This window comes from Melospiza melodia, chromosome 6, assembly GCF_035770615.1.
Source record: "Melospiza melodia melodia isolate bMelMel2 chromosome 6, bMelMel2.pri, whole genome shotgun sequence".
NCBI classification, from domain to species: Eukaryota; Metazoa; Chordata; class Aves; order Passeriformes; family Passerellidae; genus Melospiza; species Melospiza melodia.
Window position 1 is genome coordinate 72,419,113 of NC_086199.1, and position 20,174 is coordinate 72,439,286.

At 39.6% G+C, this 20,174-nt stretch overlaps 1 protein-coding gene across 3 annotated transcripts in view; it reads right to left on the reverse strand.

The window, feature by feature from the left end:
* Window positions 1-6,570: 6,570 nt before the first annotated feature.
* Window positions 6,571-20,174, reverse strand: part of LOC134419611 (cytosolic phospholipase A2 epsilon-like) — a 31,815-nt gene continuing 18,211 nt past the window's right edge. For all 3 annotated transcript variants that reach the window (XM_063159088.1, XM_063159089.1, XM_063159087.1), the window contains 15 exons: window positions 19,904-19,946; window positions 19,030-19,093; window positions 18,190-18,353; window positions 17,838-17,930; window positions 17,257-17,294; window positions 16,501-16,636; window positions 14,898-15,034; window positions 14,237-14,459; window positions 13,683-13,797; window positions 13,039-13,176; window positions 10,010-10,117; window positions 8,911-9,102; window positions 8,335-8,501; window positions 6,998-7,184; window positions 6,571-6,803 (listed from right to left, as the gene is read on the reverse strand). In XM_063159088.1, coding sequence (XP_063015158.1) covers window positions 6,595-6,803; window positions 6,998-7,184; window positions 8,335-8,501; window positions 8,911-9,102; window positions 10,010-10,117; window positions 13,039-13,176; window positions 13,683-13,797; window positions 14,237-14,459; window positions 14,898-15,034; window positions 16,501-16,636; window positions 17,257-17,294; window positions 17,838-17,930; window positions 18,190-18,353; window positions 19,030-19,093; window positions 19,904-19,946 — 2,014 coding nt within the window. In that variant the 3' untranslated portion in view covers window positions 6,571-6,594. The remainder of the gene's footprint in view (window positions 6,804-6,997; window positions 7,185-8,334; window positions 8,502-8,910; window positions 9,103-10,009; window positions 10,118-13,038; window positions 13,177-13,682; window positions 13,798-14,236; window positions 14,460-14,897; window positions 15,035-16,500; window positions 16,637-17,256; window positions 17,295-17,837; window positions 17,931-18,189; window positions 18,354-19,029; window positions 19,094-19,903; window positions 19,947-20,174) is intronic.

Consider the following 20,174-nt stretch of genomic DNA (forward strand, 5'->3'; position numbering starts at 1 on the left):
AAAAACAAATGAATAACAAACTAGAAGCCCCAGTAACAGTAGGCTTTGTCATAGCATCTGCATTCCCAGCATGAAAAGTAGCTCTGGCCACACTGGAAGTACAAGAGCATCTTTTGGCCTCAGGTCACAGACACTCGGAGCTGCATCCTGGAGAACTCCTTTTGCAGCTTAATTTAGAGAACAACAGTCTTCAGGGATTTTTTTTTTTGATGCTTTTTGTTTTTTATTTGTTTGTTTGGGGTTTTTTTGTTGCTCTTGTTTTGGTGGTTTTTTGTTTGGTTTGTTTTTTTGTCATTTTGGGGTTTTTTCCTTTAAATCTGGTCAGAAAAGAAGACCTGGTTGACCTTGGAGAACCTGCTATGTGATACTAAAAATACCAGGATACTTCCCATTAGAGCACAACTTTCCCAAGGCTGGTTAGTTCAGAGAACCATTAGCATAACTGAGGATAAGTGATAGAAGTGCATCTAAAGTTGGTGAATCTTAAGAAAGCTGAGATTCTCTGTCCTCAAGAAAGCCTGTGGACAAGAAGGATGGATCCTATTTACAGACTTCCATGTCTGCAGAGTGAATTCCCCATTACAGACACACTTGGCTATCTATAATAATCTGGACAGCCTTCAGCTAAATCAAGGTACTCTGCTCCCATCTGAGTCACTCCACAGGGAGCAACATAAAGAGAGAAAACTGCAAGGTTCTCATTAACAACTGAATTAGTGCCATCTCATTTAAAATCTGAATGTTCAAAGCTGGATGGTTTTCAACTCGGAGAATGAAAAGCAGATGCTTCAAATGGAAATATTTCATGTGTTTACATTGCATATTTCAGTAATTTAAGGATAGATGAAGGAAAATAACCCACCTGTTTCAAAGATCTAAATGTAGCTGCCCTGGCAGCAAATTGCACACTACTCCTTTAGCATAGTGATATCAGAGTCTTATCTGTTTATCACACAATGTGCCAAAAGCAGCACAACCTTGTACTTCCTCCACTGCTTAGGTTTCTTACTCACCCTGCAATGCAGTTTGTAGAAGCATCACTCACCTGGCAAAGGAACCTGTATTACATCTGACTGCAGAGACAAGCTGTGGAGAAATGGATCTACATGACAAAATTTTCAACAAGTTCAAATGTAGCTTTGCAATTCCTTTTAATCAGAGTCTTGGACTGGACCAAAACCACAAACAGCCAGTGCCCTCCTAAATGCCTTGCTGCAATATATGCTTGCCTAGCCTCGAACAGGCCAGGCAAAATGAGCCTGAGATTATTCTAACAAGGCAGAAGCACAACCAGGACTGGCTGTGACCACCTCACTACTCTCAGACATAAAAATACTTCTATGCAAAAAAAACAGCACTGGAGAGCAGAGTCAGATGGGAGTTCTGGCTCAGCCACATGCTCTTCCTGCAGGAGAGGAGTGGTGTATTAGGCCATCACTTGTGCAGTTAGTGAAGGAAGGAGATTTGGAGCAGAAGAGAAAACTCATGGGAGACAGGGGCTGTTTGTTATCTTACCCCTGCAACAGGTAAAAATGAATCTTCTGGGAAACAAATTTTAAACTAAAAAGTTTAAAAGTACTAGAATGTATTATTGTTAAGCTCGTAACAGAGAAAAGTATGTATCCATTGCATAGATGCATCAGCATTTGTATGCATCTAGCATATATAACTAGAACAAACCACTGATACTGAGAAGTATTCCTTTCCCACTAGGGAGGCTACCATCATTAGTGATTTTGTGCATCTCTGCACTCACAGTTAAACACCTGTGTACTTTTCTTTCATATTACAGTTACTGATGCATTGGATAAAGCCCAAAACTTACCATACCAGTTTTTGAGCTGCCTAATTGAAGTGTAAATTTATACTCTGTTTTATCTCTCTCAGATTTTATGCATGTTTCAAATGCAGAGTCCTCAGTGGTTACTTGTAAAGTGAGAAAGTCCTCTGTGCCTGGAGTTCTCTCACTTTGGGATGTTTTTCTGTACTTGGAGAAAGTTTCCCAGGACTTCAACTCTATGAGAGCAGTTCCCAAAGGTTTTGAATCACTGCTCATTCTCCACATTTCTGCAGACTACATGCAAGTTTATCATATCCCCATGAGCTGAAAACCAGCACAAGTGCAGTATGATGAGCACAGTTCTTCCTCCCTGTGCCCAAACACAGCAGTGGGTTACAGGCCATCAACTCCTGCACCAGCAGAAACCATGCACTAGAGAATATGAGTGACTAGAAAAGGTGTTTCTTAAACATCTGTGAAGGATTTTCTGAATTATTTTTTGTATATGGGACCAAAGCATTTAATCTTCAACAAATTCTAGGCTATCAGACAACCTGTTAAATGTCAAAACTAATTTATAGTCTATATTAACAAAGTAGATATTAAGTTAAGAGAAATGCAGCTCAAGGAGGAGTTTGGAGCATGAGTTGCTTTTAAGACTGGCTGTCATCCAGCTGAATAGCAGAAATTGCAAAATTGAAGAAACAACTTGCTCAAGATTTAAAAGTACATATTAATGTATGTAGAAACTTGCAGCTCCTTATCTGATAGTCACAAAGGATGCTCAATTTCCTCAGCAGAAGAAAAGAAATAGGAAGGGAGAAAATTAAAATACAGATTATTAGCTGGAAGAGAGAAGGCTGCAATAAGCAGTAGTTGGCAGAAAAAGTTAGACTGCTAGGGGCCAAGGAACCATCTTTTCCCAGTGTTTAAGGGCAGGGGAAAAAAAGAGAGCTGGGAGTTAGGAAGTACTCACAGTGTGCATATCAAGTAAGCCCAGATGGTCAGAACCATGGTCAGAACCTCAGCAGTAAGATTTAGTGCCATGAAATTTTAGAGATTTTTAGTTGCTCTTTTTTTAAAGGACCAGCTTTGAAAAAAAATAGACGAGTGATATACCTTTATCTCTATTTTTGTCTACCACCTTCTAGTTCCTGATTTCCTCTTTCTTTTCCTCTTTCTATTTCCTGCCGTATTTTCTTTGACTTTTTGGATTACAAAGTATGTTTTCTTTCTTTTTTCATCCCAATACCTCATAGCTAAAATGTAATTTTTCACTTTTTCTCAGTTATTATAATTTGTTTTTCTTCTATCCTTTCTCCCTCCTCACGTCTTATACTATCTTAATCTTACTTAATCATTCTTAATCTTTCCCTTTTGTCTCATATCTCCTCTGTACTGTAATTGCTTCTCCTGAAGCTTCAGGTTTGAATGATGGAGGTTTGGCCATATTTGGAACAAGCATGAATACTACAAGAATTAGGGTAGCTGATATCAGGCTGTGACATCTGGATGAAATGTCCAGGCTGCATGGAGAAAAGGAGATAAATGATAGTGGGTTGGAGGGAGTGCAAAGACCACCTCAGGACCCAAGGAGGAAAAAACATGAGACGTGACAAGATGTCACATTGCAGAGTTTTGATATCATGAACTGGAGGTGTGGGAGAAGTGCTGAAGTACTTTATGAAGACTGTAGGAGTGCTGGGCTCCAGCAGGAACCCTACAAGGGAGAGATTTTCAGGAGGAATTCAAAGGTACAAAGCTTCAGTGGCATGAATAACACAGAACTCTCAACCATTTTAACTGTTGACCAGTATACCATGACCAGGACATGAGGAAATAAGGCCCTGATGGCCTCCTCTGCAGTGTTATCACTCTAGCAAGACAGTGGGATACTGCACGTGGACAGCAGAGCTGCACATGTGAGCAGGTTTTAGCACAGGGTTTCTAAGACAGGACTGCTGTTCAACCACCCACATTCTCCTATATCTGCTGCGGCAAACACATTTCCCATCACTCACGTGGTGCAACCTGTAGTCTCACGAATGACTAGTTCATTTCACTCAGAATGTTTGCAATGACCTCTTGTTTGGTCGCTCCTTGCACTATAGAACAAGACAAAATGCTGCTGCCAACCATCCCATCAGCTCCTATTTCTCCAGTGGCACTCACCCAGTAGGACTGCCCAAGTTCTCACCTGCCTGCTGAGGAGTTAAAGAATCCCACTGCTGCTTTCCTTAGGTTCCTGTGGTCTGAGTCACCTCACTGAGCTGCCCAGTTCTTCATGCACCTTTGTGATAATCAGAAGGGCTGTGGCACAGCTGCAATTGCATGCTAATCCCTTCACTGACTATAGATAATGAATAGGTAAGAATGAAAAGACAGACACAGAAAAGATTCAAAACATATTAATTACAACTAAGGAGGTCATCGTGTTAGTGTTTGTAGCTCCTATTACCACATGAACCAAGAGCTCTATCTTTTAAAACATTTAGGAAAAATGAAGTGAACTGCTTGCTGGTATTAACACCATGATACAGCATGGGCCTAGATTTTTGCAGTGCTTCTCTCCCCTCTAGTTAGTTTTCTTCCTCAAATGGATAATTCCATGAAGTCACTCCTCTTTCCTGTAAAAAGGGACACTCCCAACCTGTAAAACCAAAAAGCGTTTTTAAATGCCCACATCTGCAGCTGTTACCTACATTCCTGAAATGCTTCAGCACAACTCAGAGTCAGAGCATAGGAAACATAGCCCATTAAATGCTGAACCAGAACAAAACAATGCCAGCAGACAAAGCCACACAAAACTTCCCTGCTGGCCTGCGAGGACAAATGACAAGGATCTTCTGCAGGTGTTCTCCTGGAAGGTGGAACAAACACCCTGGCAGGTTCAGCAGAGAACACCTCAGTGGCACACTGAGAGTAAATGGAGTTTACTCTCAGTAAACTCTGTTAAACCAGCAAACCAGAGAACATCAAGGGAAGCAAAGGGGTATAGTTAAAGGCAGGAACAGGAAGAGAGAAGCAGGCTTCTTGAAATTTGGTGTCATCAAAGACTTGGATGGCAGGGGTAGGAACTCCATTTGCCGCTCTTGAAGGTGCCTGAAACCTCAGCTGTAAGATGAGCAGTTGGGAGAAGTAGCAAACACATGTGTCACTCCAAATGGGGCTGTCATAATGATAACCAGGGAAGCCTGGGAGGGAAGTAGAGCTGGGACAGAGGAAAGGCAATGCCAGGAGGGACCAGGTGACTCAGCAACAGAGATCACAAAGAGGGGAGCCCTTGATGAGCACCAACAAGTAAACAGCCATTTCAGCACACCGGAGGTTTGAACCCAGGCTGCAAATTGGATGAAGGTGTGAGGGCCTGGGAAAGCAGCTGGGGTAAGGACACAGCACCCCTAAGGGGGCTGAGGTCATCAGGGGTGAGCATGGGAGACCAAGGACAGCAAAAGATAAGAGGAAGACAAGGCATAAAGGAATGATTGAAGGAAGAGAGGTCATGATAGCAAGAAGGAAGAGAATTTTTTAACCTTTTAGAAGTTCATATTTCATTCTGAATTAAAAATTATTTTCTATTTTTGCTATGATGCATTATTCATAGCTCTGTGTTTGCCAATACATGTTACTTCAGCACAGACAAGCTGCTGCACTTTATTTAAATTTGAAGTAATTAAGGGCAACCGATACTGACTGAAGCATTATATCTTTTTATTTTAGATTAGTATCTTTGTTGCAATGAAACAGGTTTGCTTTGTACTTGTCTTATTAAAATTCTTCCTAAAGCAATTATTTTGGTCTTCATCTGAAAAATAAGCAGTTTCAACAAATTACCTTGTGCAATTTATAGTAGTTACATATATCCTAACTTGCTTTTAGACAGGCAGGGACTGACAAAGTCATGTGATTACCCATGAATTACCCATGGATATCAGTGTAAAGTACTTAGCTTGCCTTCTGACCACAAAACCTGACTCTGTTTTTGATGTTTTAATTCTCACAGCATCTCATAATAACAAGAAATACTGTGAAAACCGCTGAAATTAACAGGATGTGGATACTGAGCTGGATCATCTACATACCATGAAAGGACAGTGGAAAGTTGAGCTGTGGATTAGATAGTTATACCTGCCCTGGAAGAGCTGATCCTGACTCACATTATGGCTTGAAACAGTAGTTTCCAAGAGATTTTCAAAAAATAAGTACTGCCGGTGTAATAAAACTTTTAAATTCAAAAGTATAGAAAATGTGTATTTTTCATGTGAAGTCCCAGATTATCTATTATGTTTAGCTTGGTGTGTTATTTCTAGCAAAAATTCCTTGCTGACATTGTAGGAATAGACGGTTTTCATGTTCTTTGAAATTGTCCACATTTATCACGTATTTTTCTGTTGCACTAGATTTGGAATAAATTAAATATCCATAGCTCATTTGTCTTCACTTCACATACAATTTCTATTAGTATAACAAATTTTGAAAGCATTTGTGCTGCTGTCCCAGATTAATGCATTTCAAAAACTTTTCAATAAATCCAATGTCTTCTGACCTTCAATTTACTGCATATACATGTATATGCATGAAAAAAAAGTTCACTGGCAGTGAAATCCAACATAAATAAAGCACAAGTGTAAACATTATTTTGTTTGATTGGTTGATTTAAGATCACCATATAGTAGAGAGGAACCACAGCCTGAGACAAGTCTTTGCTTTCCAAAGTCTACTATGCTCATTTGAAGACAACTCTTGATTCTTCTCCAGAGAAGAATAAAAAAACCAAAATCATGCAGATATCTTTCTGAAACTCATGCGAGTGTTTATTTTTTGTGCTGTCGTTTCTGCTGTATGGCTGAATTCAGCGCCTGAAGGATCAGATGCTGGTTGTTCTGAATGTTGTAGCTGGTCAGTTCTATCAGCTTGTCAAACGCCTCCCCTGTGTAGGTAAAGCTGTTTAAGCAGTAGGGGGAAAAAATGGTGGAAACATCCACGTTGCCCTGAGCCATCTCAGCAGGGCTGCGCTCCACACCTGACAAATAAAGAAACATCATCAGAGGGGTAGAGATACGGTTCCACCTCCTACTTTCCAGGGAGGCACAACATTTCTCCTTGCTCCCTTGGAATCTGCATTTCTCTGCCACGGGAGGAGACCATGCTACACCAATTCTCCCATTCCACAGCCAAAGGGCTGCCAGGCGGTGGGAGAGCCATCCCATGGCTTACCAGGCTCTTTGTATTTTCTGAAGGAGTCATTCACCAGCGGGAAAAACACCACAGTTGGTGCCTCTGGGGTCTCTGTGTCTTCAAAGATGTAGCACTCCTTTAGATTCTTCTTCTCTCGTTCGCTCATTTGGATTTTGGGAAATGGGATTCCCTGCTTTTGAAAGTATTTGGAGGCTTCTTCCAAAGGCTGAATTCAGACAGAAAAGAAGAAAAGTCAGAAGTTCTGTCACACTCTACCACTTTTCCTAATGCATCCATCAAAAGACCTCCACAAAGATTTGGGAGCAGGGTTTGCTGTCAATATTTCTTCTCTCCTACATGAGATATTAAGTACTATTAACAGAACAATTCAATACTCAGCCTCCAACTTGCACTCCTGATTGGTGTTCTACCTTCTCCTTCTCCTCATTAGCCTTTATCTCTAGAGGATAGGTAAAATGTCCGTGACTATGGGAAGGGGGGCCTAGCAGCTTAGGATACAGAAAGATGCCTTGTCTGGAGAAGATCCTGAAACAAGTAGCATGGGCAAGAATCTAAAATAGTACAGTTTTTAAATGCAAAATCACTTTTTTTTTTTTTTTGACTTGGCATAAAGTATTTAAAAACCCCTGTCTTAGATGCCTTAGGATGGTTCTGAAAAGTGATGTAAGCAAACAGTGATCTGGGAGCAAATAGTATCTTAACTAAAAGGTTAATCTTGCAGGTGTGTAATCAATTTTTGAAAGTAGGATTTTGCTTCCTGAGTCTGGTTGGCATGTATGAAAATTTTATTCCTTAAGAATTTCTGTCTTATCCATATCTAGTAACAGAAATTATAGACCAGATTATTGAATGGTATCTGAAAGAGCAAATGTTGTCAAAGGACGATTCTTTTCCACAACTTCGAACAACAACAAAAAAATCCCGTTACTGTTCTAAAAACAACCGGACAAAATATTTCTAATTATATGGCATGTGGGTAACTTTATATGAACATCACAACACAACCATAATGAGTTCATCAGCGGTGGTAACTAGAACTAGATAAACAATGTGAGTGAAATCTAGATAGCAAAATGGAGATCACAGGCACACATAGGTCTAGGAAATAGCATTTAGCTATTTGAGGGTTAGTTCAAATAAAATATTTAGAAATCTGATATTACATCTGTTCTCAGGGCATTTACCTGAGCATCACTTGCAAGACACTTGCAAGTGTCTGCACAGGGAGCTGTAGACCAAGGATACTTTACTCCCAGAATCAGTTTATTCTACATAAATTATTCTGAATCTTTAGGAATTAAGGAGGGCTAGAAGGCAACAGTTATTTATCAAAGAAAAGAGAGTGTTTTTCACACCAAGGTCTGCGATCCAGAAGAATAGTTTAAGTGCAGGACAACATCCACTTTCCTCTCTGGTCTCATGAGTGGTGGGTAGCTAATGTCGATGTATCCCGCTGTGTCTGCCAGGCACATGAACTCTGCTGTTTCTGTCAGCTGGTTGGGGAAATGCTCTAGTACAGTATCTGAAAGGAAATATTTGTTATGATGAGTGATTCACTGAAGAAACAGTACATCTGTTGCTTGACTAATAAGGAAAAGTTGGGAAAAATGCCTCTTGGCTATCCATTACATTTACTTTTTCTAAAAGATCCTTAAACACTGCAGATGTTCAGCCTTCACACATGAAAGACAGACCTGTTCAAGGTAAAAAGAGGGTTCTTTCACTTCTTGTGTTGCTATCCTTCCACCCCAGATGAGCAGTAATTTTCTTTCCCTGGAATCAAGGAAATTCCTGAAGCTGATTTGACTGTATGAAATTTAAATAGTTATCTTGAAATATTAATTTCCGAATGTTCATCATCTGCGTTCTCTTCACTGATGAAAACACCAACCATCTAAGAAGGTACAAAAATCATATTCAAGGATGTTTACCTTTCCATCTACAGAAGTTTTTGTTCTGAAGGTATTCATTGTGCAACTGGAATCCCTTCAGGAAGTTGTAGAACTTTGAAACCATCACCCGCTCTGTCAGGATCCGCCGAATGATGCCCATGATGCCACATTCAGGGGTGACCAAGTAAGTCTCCAACTCATGTCTCCTGCCTGATGGAGAAGGCTCTTCTCCTGAAAGACAGAGGAGATGAACAAATTGTTGTTTTGATACAGTTCTTTTCAATACTTAAAATAACAGAGGGCATCTCGTATTAGCTAGGGAAAAGATCCTAATAAGACATTGCAACATACAAATAAATCAATATCAAAATAGGAAAAACAAGAAAATTAGTCTTCAGTAAAGCCTATTCCATGAGAAACAGAGTGGCAACAAACTTGCTAAAACTGGAAAAAGTGATCCATTCTTTGATAGAACTCACAGATAGATTCCCTGTGTGAAGGTTAGGGTAGATTCAGAATCTGGACCTGTTCCTTTCAAAATAATAAATATCAGTTTTTCAAGGAAAAAAAGCTGTCAGGAGACTGAGACATCCACAAAAGAACAAAGAAATAGGGTTGTGCTAAACAGTACCTCATGAGATGGGGAAGAGAGGCAATGACTTTCTATCACATACATTTATTGATTTCTTGAGCTTAGGGCTTTGCAACACTTCCACAGAGAAAGTGATAGAAACCCGTAAACCAAACTCACTAACTGCCCTTAAACACAGGAAGGACAACCAAGGCCTCTTAGAAAAACACAGGTTTATATCAAGATCAAAGAACACTGAAATGGCATTGCATGCAATTGAAGTCTTCAGCAACAATGTATGAAAAGCACCAGCTGCTGAGGCAGACAGAGCACAGCACAGAGGTGTTTGTTACAACGTGGAGGTTCACCAAAGGGCCCTTGGCAAAGACAATCTGCTTAAAACCTTCAGTAGTTTTATATTTCCCTAAATTCAGTATAAGAGAGATTAATGGAAAGAATATTGCTATGAATAAATTCAGAGAGGAAACCTAGTTAGATAGAGCTGACAACATGAAGCCTCTGGATTTATGAGGCACCAGGTAAAACAGAAACAGAAACATAACTGACCAGTATCAACAGTGCTGTGTTGGGTACACCTCAGTGAGTGCCTCTGCGTAGGGTTTGACGAATGCCAGGCATCCAAGAGGTTGTACGAAAATACATTGCTCCACAGGCCTGTGCAATGGTAGAGAACAGGGAAGCTTCTTCAGAAACATTCTAATGGAAAATATCCCTTTAAAAAATAATCTCTCAGCTTTGAAAGGACTATTGGAAAGCCTCAAAGTTTCCAAATTATCACCAAAACCTATATGAAGTTCTGTTCAGCAATTAGCATTCTGTTGTCAAAAGAGGAGCCTAAATAGTTTAAAACATTGTGTGAGGCTTTCAGCCACTGTAATTCCTTGCCACATACAAACCAACATTTTCCATCCTATAAGCACCTGTCATAAGTGAGCAAAACCATGCCATTTCCTATAAAATAAGGATCTGGTCTACAAAATATGTCATATACAAGTGGATAGTCAGTTAAATGTTTGGAAGCTTGTTCTGGACAGTCAAGAATCAAATGGTTAGAGTACAGTCTGGGATAGTCTGCAGAAAAGTTCTCTAAATAAAAGACATCTTTGCTGTCCCTCTAAAATTTCTCTCTGCACAAAGTCTTTTGAGGGAGACCCTTCTCCTTCTATTTTTTATTCCCATAGTGCATCTCTCACTTTTGCCATCCCATGTAAAAGAACATCTGAAAATGTCTTCACAGTGCAGAAATCTCCAGAAGTCTCTTGGATTTTGAAAAGCATCTCTTCCTCCACAGCACTGTCACAGGCCCCCAGAAGAACTCTAGCAGAGAAGGCAGGGCTGTGCTTTGCCTTGAAAATCTCTACCAGTGAAAGTTTTGCAAAAGCCATACATTGTACAGGATGCAATAACTTGAGTTGCACGACAAAATAATTATTCATCCCATAAATTATTAAGAGAAATACAACTCCCTTTAAAACATGGCTTGTTTCTAGAGTGAGACAGAAATCCAAGAGCCTTCTTTTTTAAAGGAAGTCCTTGTAAGAATAAACTCACTTAGGAAATATTAGAAATGCATAATCAAGAAATCAGGTTGGGGCTCTCTGGATCTACACTTAGTTGTCAAGCAGAGTTCATTTGCACATAATGACTGGCCAGTTTCTGTCAAGACAACCTCATCTCCCAGCAGCTTGAGAAGCTTCTGTCTAACCCTGCTACGAGAAGACATCTCTGGTTTCTCCTGTCTTGGCGTCTTCTCACTCTGTAACTCCTCTTGTTCCCTTACCCCTGGAGTTACACACTGTTCCTGCATATTAACGACTTTCAAACATTGTTGTCTCCTCAGAACTTGTTTATAATTACATGGCAATGTTGCCCTAACCTCTTGCACTGAATTTTCTTTGTATCTATATTGGCTGAAGTAAGAGCTGTGATGAGGGATGGTGTCTTTTACTGGGCCATCAGAACTGAAGAGAGTAAACAAGTTCTCATGCACCCCAGCCTTTCATCTGGAAACATGAGGGTCTTGTATCCCTGTAAGCTCATCCAGTGTTTCCAGCTCTAGCCACTGCTCTCAGAAAAAGCCTTTCCTCTCCCCGAAAATGACACCTTGCTTTTATCTTTAAACTATCAAGCTGTAACTAACAGCACAGTTTAACAGTAACCCAAGAGGGCATTGCATGTGGTATCACTAGATGGCAACACTGCTTTAAGGCTCTGCCTTTTCCTTCATAAAGATACCACTACCCCACTGCTACTGAGGAGCTGCAATGGAGGCTCAACACGCTCAGAAGAAGGCTCTGTAGCCCCGGCTGGCTCTGCCACCTGCCTCCTACCTCTAACAGGCAGCAGAGAGCGCTCAATGGAAGAGTAAAAGAAAAAAGGGAAGAATGAAGGGATTTCTCCAACGTACTCTCCAGCATCTCAAGCTCCTGGATTTAGAATTTCTGGTACTGGTGGCTGCATATGAACTACTGGATTTCAGAGCCACCGGTGGTATTTACTATGCATTAATTTCTCCTGCCCTTTTCAGATCTATTAATACTCTTGGATACTGTGTTTTCTTCTGAGTCTTTTCCCTCAAACAACTCTTTTCTTAATTCATGACACCACTGAAAGCTTTATTAGCTATGCTAATAAAGCTGTAGGATTTAGTGCTTGTATGACTGAGCACAATCTTTTCTTTCTTATGCCCAGCTATTGTCTCATGTTTGGAATAATATGATTCTGGAGTCCTCCTGCACAATACAGACATTCACAGCTTCTCTGAATACCAAATAAGGAATACCATGAGGTGTTGGTGGTTGTATGGATTATTCACTTTCTAAGTTAGCCTTTGTTTACCTGTATCCTTGGTGTCCTGTTGTGTCTGGTGATTATTTTTATGCAAAATATCTGTTTAAGAGCAGATGGACCTGTCTGCAGAGACAGCTTTACCCCAGAAAACCAATGTACAAAGGGACACAGTAGAAAGCAAAATTAAAACAAGAATTGCATAAAACCTGCAAAACTGTTTTTCATATATTACTGGGTGCTACCCAATTTACTGAATTAAGAATGAAAAATTGCAATTATTCATAATGGTAGCAAAATTACAGAGGATTTAGGATACTATTAAACTTGCAAGAGTATCAGTAGCAGTTCACAAAACTACTCTAAATTGCTGTATTTTGTAATAAACTCAGGAACAACATTGCTTTGGCATCTCAGATCATGCCATTCATAGACAAATTTGATTTTGGGATTTTGGTTTCAAAATACAAATATTTTTCATGTGGAACTCTGCTGCTGGTTGGTTCAAAATGAACCTAGCCTCTTCAAGCAGCCCTGAAACTTCAGGCACGAGCATCACTATTCAAGACAAGAGCAACAGTGAATAGTGTGGTTCGAAATTTCCTCTCAGTACTTTTAGCCCATCTCCATTGTCTAAGGAACTCAGTCAGAGGGGAGAACAACATGGTGTACAATTGGTTTCAGTCCTGCATGATGCAGGGCACTGGTTGTAATATGCAAGGTTTGCATTACACTAAAAATAAAGAACATATTTATGCAATTCAAATTTTTGCAGTAGACCACATCACCTTTCATGAAGCAGATTCGGGACTCTGGAAGCTTCTTCATCAGGCGACCCATGAAGAACTCACTGCCAAAATCCTCAGCACGAATGAAGGCACCATATTTTAAGAACCCAACCTCATAAGGGGTGAACTCCACCCATTCTGCAGAGACATAAAACAAACTTTTAAATCTTAATCTTATCCCTACTTCCCTGCTAGAAGGGCTACGAAAAGGCAAAAAGGCAGCTGCAGGATAAACCCTGTCTGTGGGGTGACCACAGACTGGCCTTCCTCAGGGTAAAGATTTATCATTCAGCTGGTGTCAGCCACTCATCAGTAACCTTTCGCAGTGTTCTTCATTCAGAACTTTCCAATTGCCCTCTCCAGAGAGAACATAAGGGAAGTTTACACCAAGATGGGTCAGTCTGAGTTACCCCAAATGTAGATGTAAGGCTTGTGAGTATTTGGCTGCCCTTAAACACCTCCCCAGGATTTCTCCTGCCCCACAGAAGTTCCTCCCATAGCCTAGGCATAAAGTCTGGAAATGGAAAAGGAAGTTAAGGAGGAAAAGAAACTGTTTATAAATGCTATGGGTCAGCTGTAGAAGAGGTTGAAGTACTGATAATGCAGATAGCTCAAACACCAAATGAGCCCATTTTTGCCATCACCTTTGAACTCTGAAAGGCTGTAATCTTCTTTCATGTTGAGGATCATGTAGATAGGTAGGGGATTTTGACCCTGACTCAATGCCTCTTGCTCATCTGAGAGCTTGTGTTTATTTTTCTGTGAATTGATGAAAAACAAAGAGCAAAATCAAGGGACCTTCTTGGCATAGTTTATGGGCTTCCAAGAGTACAGCAAAATACATAGCTGTTTCCCCTCTTAATTTCACTATTCTCTCAACTCATTTTGTGTCCAAACATTTTTTTAACCAAGGAGTCATCTAAACCTTTACACATCCACACAGGCTTATTTAATTACAGGTAGAGTTGTAGGACACTTTTTTTAAAAAAAAATGGTCTCCTATTCTTTTTAGTAAATACATCCACTTCACATGGAAATTTGTTCTCACAGGGATGAACAGAGGAAAATGAACCAAGACTCTTTAGTTAGGTACTCAGATTCTCATACTTGTAGAAGGAGACATAGGTTTTCTTCCCTACAATATTTTCCATACAATAGTATTCAGCAGCTGTTTGAGAAAACATAGGAAGAACACTACCCCATCATCTAATGCTTTTTCCAGCAGAAGGCCCCAAAAATCAACACTGGAGATCTGGTATCCCTCTTGCTTCCGCAGTTTTAGCTCCTTTGCATAGTATTGCAAGCTCTCCAGGGAAAAGCAGCTTAGCTTGCACTTGGTCATGTGTCTGCGGACTTCACTAATCGGTCTTGATAGATCCTTGTGTGACCAGTCAGCACTCTGATACAAATGTGACAAAGTCCTGGGGAAAGGAAAGGAAGTGCATTGTCATGTACAGAGAAACTTTCACTTTTTAGACTCAGATTTATGATCCACATCAAATGAACTAGCTGAGTTTCTTTAAAAGCATCTTTTGGGCTTAGTATGCTATTGAAAAGACTTTTTGATTTAGAGGAGTTCCCCAATTCACTAGTGAAACTTGAAGACTTGAAAAAAAAGCCCCTTCTTGCTACAAAAGTTGATGCACAAGGCTGTGATTTGCACGCCAGTGACACAGTAGGAAAGATCCTAGAGCTGAAACAAAGCAGCACCTGGGCCATTCACTGGCTTGGGCCGTGTGCTCCTAATGCAGCAATAAAAAAAGCTTGAGACTGCCTTTCTTTACAAAAATGAAGAGAATAAACATCTCACAGCAGACTAGAGAGGTGATGAGTGATGTCTTCATTCAGGGTGTCCTTACCATGTTGAACCAGATGACCCAGTGATGAATGAAATAACATCCAAGAGACCCAGCTTTTGAAGACCCAACAGGTTGCCTAACAGAGATGTCAGTGCCCGGGTGCCACCTCCTGTTGTCATCACTGCTACAACTGGTACCTGTTTAATCATCAGCACAACAATGGTAAGCAACACTTTGTTTACCAGCACAAGTGATCAGAGCTGAGTGAAATGTAGCATGCCAGCACCACAAAAAATTCCAACATTTCACCATTTCCCCAAGCAGGGATGAAAAAAAGAAAACTGTGTATTTTGCAGAGGAAAAAGACAAAACAAAACAGATTTTGAGGATTTTGAATAAAATCAATCATTTTTGATTGTAAATTTTTACACGCTGGCTTATCAAAGCTTATTTTTCCAAGGCATTTCAATATTACACTGCATTTTCCTTAGCAAAACATCTTCTCTTGAGAGGTCTATTCTGATACCAAGCAGAGCTTATCCTCTCTGTAAGTCAAGCATAATAGCTAGATTACATTTCATACAAAGTACCTAGAGAATATAATTGCAGTGATGAAACCTAATTGGATGGAAATCTAAATTGCGTTGCAGGAAGACAAATTTCTCTAAGAAACCCACTGAGAGAAGAGGAGCCCATTGACATTTTCCACACACATTTCCAGACAATTGCATCAAAGAAATACTCAACAGTTTCCTGATTCAAATTGAACATTTCAGGTCAAAGCAAAGTATTCTGATTTGGATTTTCCTGACTATAAGGAAACATTCCCTTGCTAGAAAATCTCAAGTATTTCTCCTAAAAATTTTTATACTTAAGAAACTGTCTGGGTTTTCTCACTATTGTGCCAATGAGAAACAATGTGGTAATATGTTCACTTTGTGAGCAGGGACATAATTTATAATGTCTAAAACCATGTTGTCATATATCACCTAATATGACTTTGGTCCAACTGTCCTGGACAAAGGAGAAAACATAGGTGAAAAAAATTAACCAGCTCTCAAGTTGCTTCTTCATTTCTCAAGTTCCTAATCACAGACCATGCTCCTTCCCTAAAGCACCACCCATCCTCATGCTAGCATTGACAGGAACAAATGTGAACCCTAGCTCAGACAAGCAGATTAGAGAAAAAATGCTGAATGTCTTTGTTCTATTTGAGGAACTACAGCTGAAATTATGAGCACCAGAGGAAAGAAGAAAAAATAAGACACTTCTCATCGGCTGGTATTATGCATCACTTTAACTGTTAGATTTTCTCCCTCCAAAAATCCGATAAAATACATTATGAGGTCTTGGTCTTCTTCTTGGACTGAACCAAGACTGATCAGCTAAAACAGTCAGACTATCCAGGTCTATAATGCACAGATGAAAAAGAAATAGAGAAAAAATTCTGATTTATGGCATTATGTTTTCAGGAAAAATGTGTATCAAGAGGGTTTGATACTGGCTCTTCATCTAAAATAGAAAATGTAGAAAAGCATTCCTCAATGCTTTACATGGTGTAGTGAATGTATCAGGGCTAGTTATGGAACAATATGCAGAAGGCTACGAGCATAACATTTTCCTGTTACATAGCATGTTACTGTCCCTGGGGTGCTCCCCATACCTCATGATCTTCTAGGTCTTGTTCTAAATGTAGTGCTTTTTTCAGAGCAGAAGCCACAAACTTCTTCCTTTTCAGTAGGAAGTTTTTCTCCTCTGTACATAGATCGAACTCTAAGCGAACATCTAAGTTTCTGGACCTGAAGCAAAGTCCAGGGTTAAACAGGGAATGCACAATAACTTAAAATTAATATCTGGATGCTTGCCTACAACTTTATTATGAGGCTTAGAAAAGCTGCTACTGTGGCCCCACAAAAGCACATAGCACATGGTATAGATAAGGTAGAGAAAAGGCTGATGAACTGCAACGTAGCAAAATCTTACAGAAAGAAATATTCCTTATTTCTACACTGCTTTTCAGGAAGTGTCTAAGATAAATACTGCAATCGATACATGGATACTATAAACATTGGAATATTTAGGATTTCTTGCCTCAGAACTGCCAGATTTTATAAATAGAAATACTTTGTATTTTTTACAAGTAAGGAAAGGAAAGATAGCTTTTTCTAAATATATAGCTCTACATATGTTGCAACCAGAAAATATTATTCCCCCCATCTAAACTGAACTTCTGTATAGCAGCATAACAGGAAATCTCACCTAGCACAATTAACCACCTTCTGGACATGGGTAATGAACATAGGTGAATAAGGAAATATAATAATTGACTAAATACTTTCCCTTAGTTACAGAAATAGACTAGGAGGCAAAAAAGCAATTTTTTTTCACAATTACAAAACCCTAGAATAGAATTGCTTACCAGTCATTTGACTTCACATGTAAATTGATTGTCTCATCCTAGGAAAAAAAAAAAACCAAAACACAATATAAACACTGGATATAAACACTGGAGATCATTTTATGTTCTTTCTTTACCATCAGCTCTGAAGCCCTTCTCTTTTTCTAAAAGCTACATTGAGCCAGAAAGCCATAACAATCAGAAAATCCATCAAAATCTTAAAATTTCTCCAAGTCCACTTTATTTTCCTTATATTGTTTTATACTAAAGATAAAGAGAGCAGTACACAGTAAAAACCAACACCGGCTCTCCCGGTGTGCTCCATCCTGCCTCATCATTTGCATTTGCTCTGATCTGCATTAGTGCCTGAGGTGGTCACAGAAATAGAAATCCCTTTGACATGTGTTTGGCTGTAATATTTTTGTTCTGCTAGGTTCATATGAAAATGTAGAGGTCCATGGTGTTAGGAATTGCTAGGAAGCTAAGGGCACTAACAGTTACATATCTCAATCCCTACCTTCCTACACTGATCTAATTAACTCATGCCCATTGATCTTTGGTCTATAGCTTAACAATTATTCTAAGTAGTTGGTATCAATCACCTTTGCTACTGCCACTTTCTCACTGAATGGAAGTGAATCCAGAGGAATAGTCAGGGATGCATGGCAGTCGTTTTTGTCTTCACCTGAAGTACACTGAAAAATAAATAATAATGTAGAGAAATATTTAATGTATAAACCATACAAAAACACTTTGCTTTTTTCAAATGGGGTCCCTGTCCAGCAGTTTTCCAGTTGACATCAAGTATTTGTATATCTTAGAGGTTACAATGCTGTTTCAGAGCTGAGTTCATTAAATAACTTCTTTATTCAATATACAAACTCTTTCCATTTGCCTCAGTAAATGTAGAAAACCATGAGTTTACTGTGCTTACTCAAGCTGATGATGACATACCGGGCAGAAATGAGGTTTCTTCTCTGCTAGAGCCATGCACAGCTCTGACAGTCCATATTTGATGTAATGGAAGTTCAGGGGCTTCAGAGGTTGCCAGAAAGAGCCCAGCGACAGGGTCTGGCTCTTCTCATATGATCCCTTCACTGAAAACAAGAAGTCTTTTTCTGGAAAAAAAAAAAATCCAAACATGAAAAATATACAGAGAAGTTAATGACTATAATCCCAGAAATGGAACATTAAATGGTCTTTCAGAACCTTCAACAATGCTTAAAAGCTTCCAAACTCTATTTATCCAGCAAGGGAACAGTACAAGAAGTAAGAGGAGAAAAGCAAACAAGCAAATCAAAAACAAACCACAAAACACCAAAAAGCTTATAAAGCTGCAGTAGATGTTTTAAAAACTCAGACATACAGGCAAATTGGATAAAACCTAGTTGAAATAGAAATATGTATTTTCTTTTACTTTACAGCATTTATAAGATTCATTCCTTTAATTTCAAATTCCAGTTTTTATAGTTAGTTAGCACAGACTATAACTGTTGGATCTGTGAACCTGCATATACACTCCTAACTATCCAGTTCCTGTGCTCTAATTGTAAGAACAAAGTATAAAAATTGCCAGATAAGAAAATGACAAAACAAACAACAAAGAACCAAAAAACCCAATACACACAGACAAAAATCCAAACAAAAAACCCCCCAAAAAACTAAAACAAAAAAATAATTGAAAAAAAAAACAACAAAAACCAAAAACAAACAAAAGCCCCAAACCAACCAACCAACCAAAATAAGTCAGTTAACCTAAAATAAGGGGGTTTCGCTTCTAGTTTGAGGTCTAACCTGAAGGTTCTTTTTTTGTCCATTTGCTGTCCACTAGGACTTCCAAGCAGGAAATTTCACGAGACTGTAGCAGGGATTAAAAAATGAGAGGTTAAAGCATATGCCTTATCTGGGTGACTTCATTGCTGTCTCTCTTTGGTCACTTGAGCCCCTGGGGTCTGGAAAACAGTCCACCCTCTCTTTGTCAGGCTGATAGGAGAAAGACTTTGTCACTCTGAAAATATGACAGGTTTCAGCTGAAAGAAAAATTGGTGTGGTGGTTTTGGACAGGACTAGGAAGAGAAAGAGAAAAGTTGGTGTGGTGGTTTTGGACAGGACTGGGAAGAGAAAGAGAAAAGTTGGTGTGGTGGTTTTGGACAGGACAGGGGGGCAAATGGGAGTGTGCTGAGACCTCCTGAGACCAAACTGATGGGTTGGCCAAATCACAGGGATGTCCTTGCTTCCCTGCTTTGGTGAAGCTGGACAGTCAAGTGCTACCTCCTCTAAGTAATGAGTTAAGGGCAGCTGAGAAAGCAACTTCCATATCATCCTGTGGAAGAGGGGAGAACAGGATGGCCATGAGGGAGTCACAAAAGAAGTTTCCCAAAAGAAAGATAGAGCAGCAGTGAGTCAGTGAAAGACCACTTCAGGCTTTGTCAATAGGCTTGGTATCAGCCTGTGGTGGTGAACAGGTCTCTGAGTATCCCAAATGAGTGTGCACATTCTTTCCTAACACATCCTCCCGCAGGGAGCAGCACAACAGGATGGCTACCTGTGTTTGACCCCCATCTCCCTCCCCTCCAGCCCTGCCTGCAGTGAGGTGTTGGGGCACCTGCCAGATTCACCATTCCTATCACTATTATGAAAACAAAGAAGAGCAATAGTTTAAAATTACCACTAATACACCATTAGTCACAAGCTTTTCAGGAGGGACTGGACTGAAAGAGAAAAAAAAATGCAATCAGAAGTAGTAACACCTAAGTACATCCTTAAATGAACATCAAGGAATGATACCTTCCTTGAAGTTTGTCTTGTCCAGCATGATCTCAAACATGTCACTGATTTTTAATTTAGGGACACATCTGAAAGGTAGTTTTCCCTTTTTTTTTTAACCATAATGGTAAAGAATAGTTGTAATAAGTATGATGACTGCAATTCTTATTATC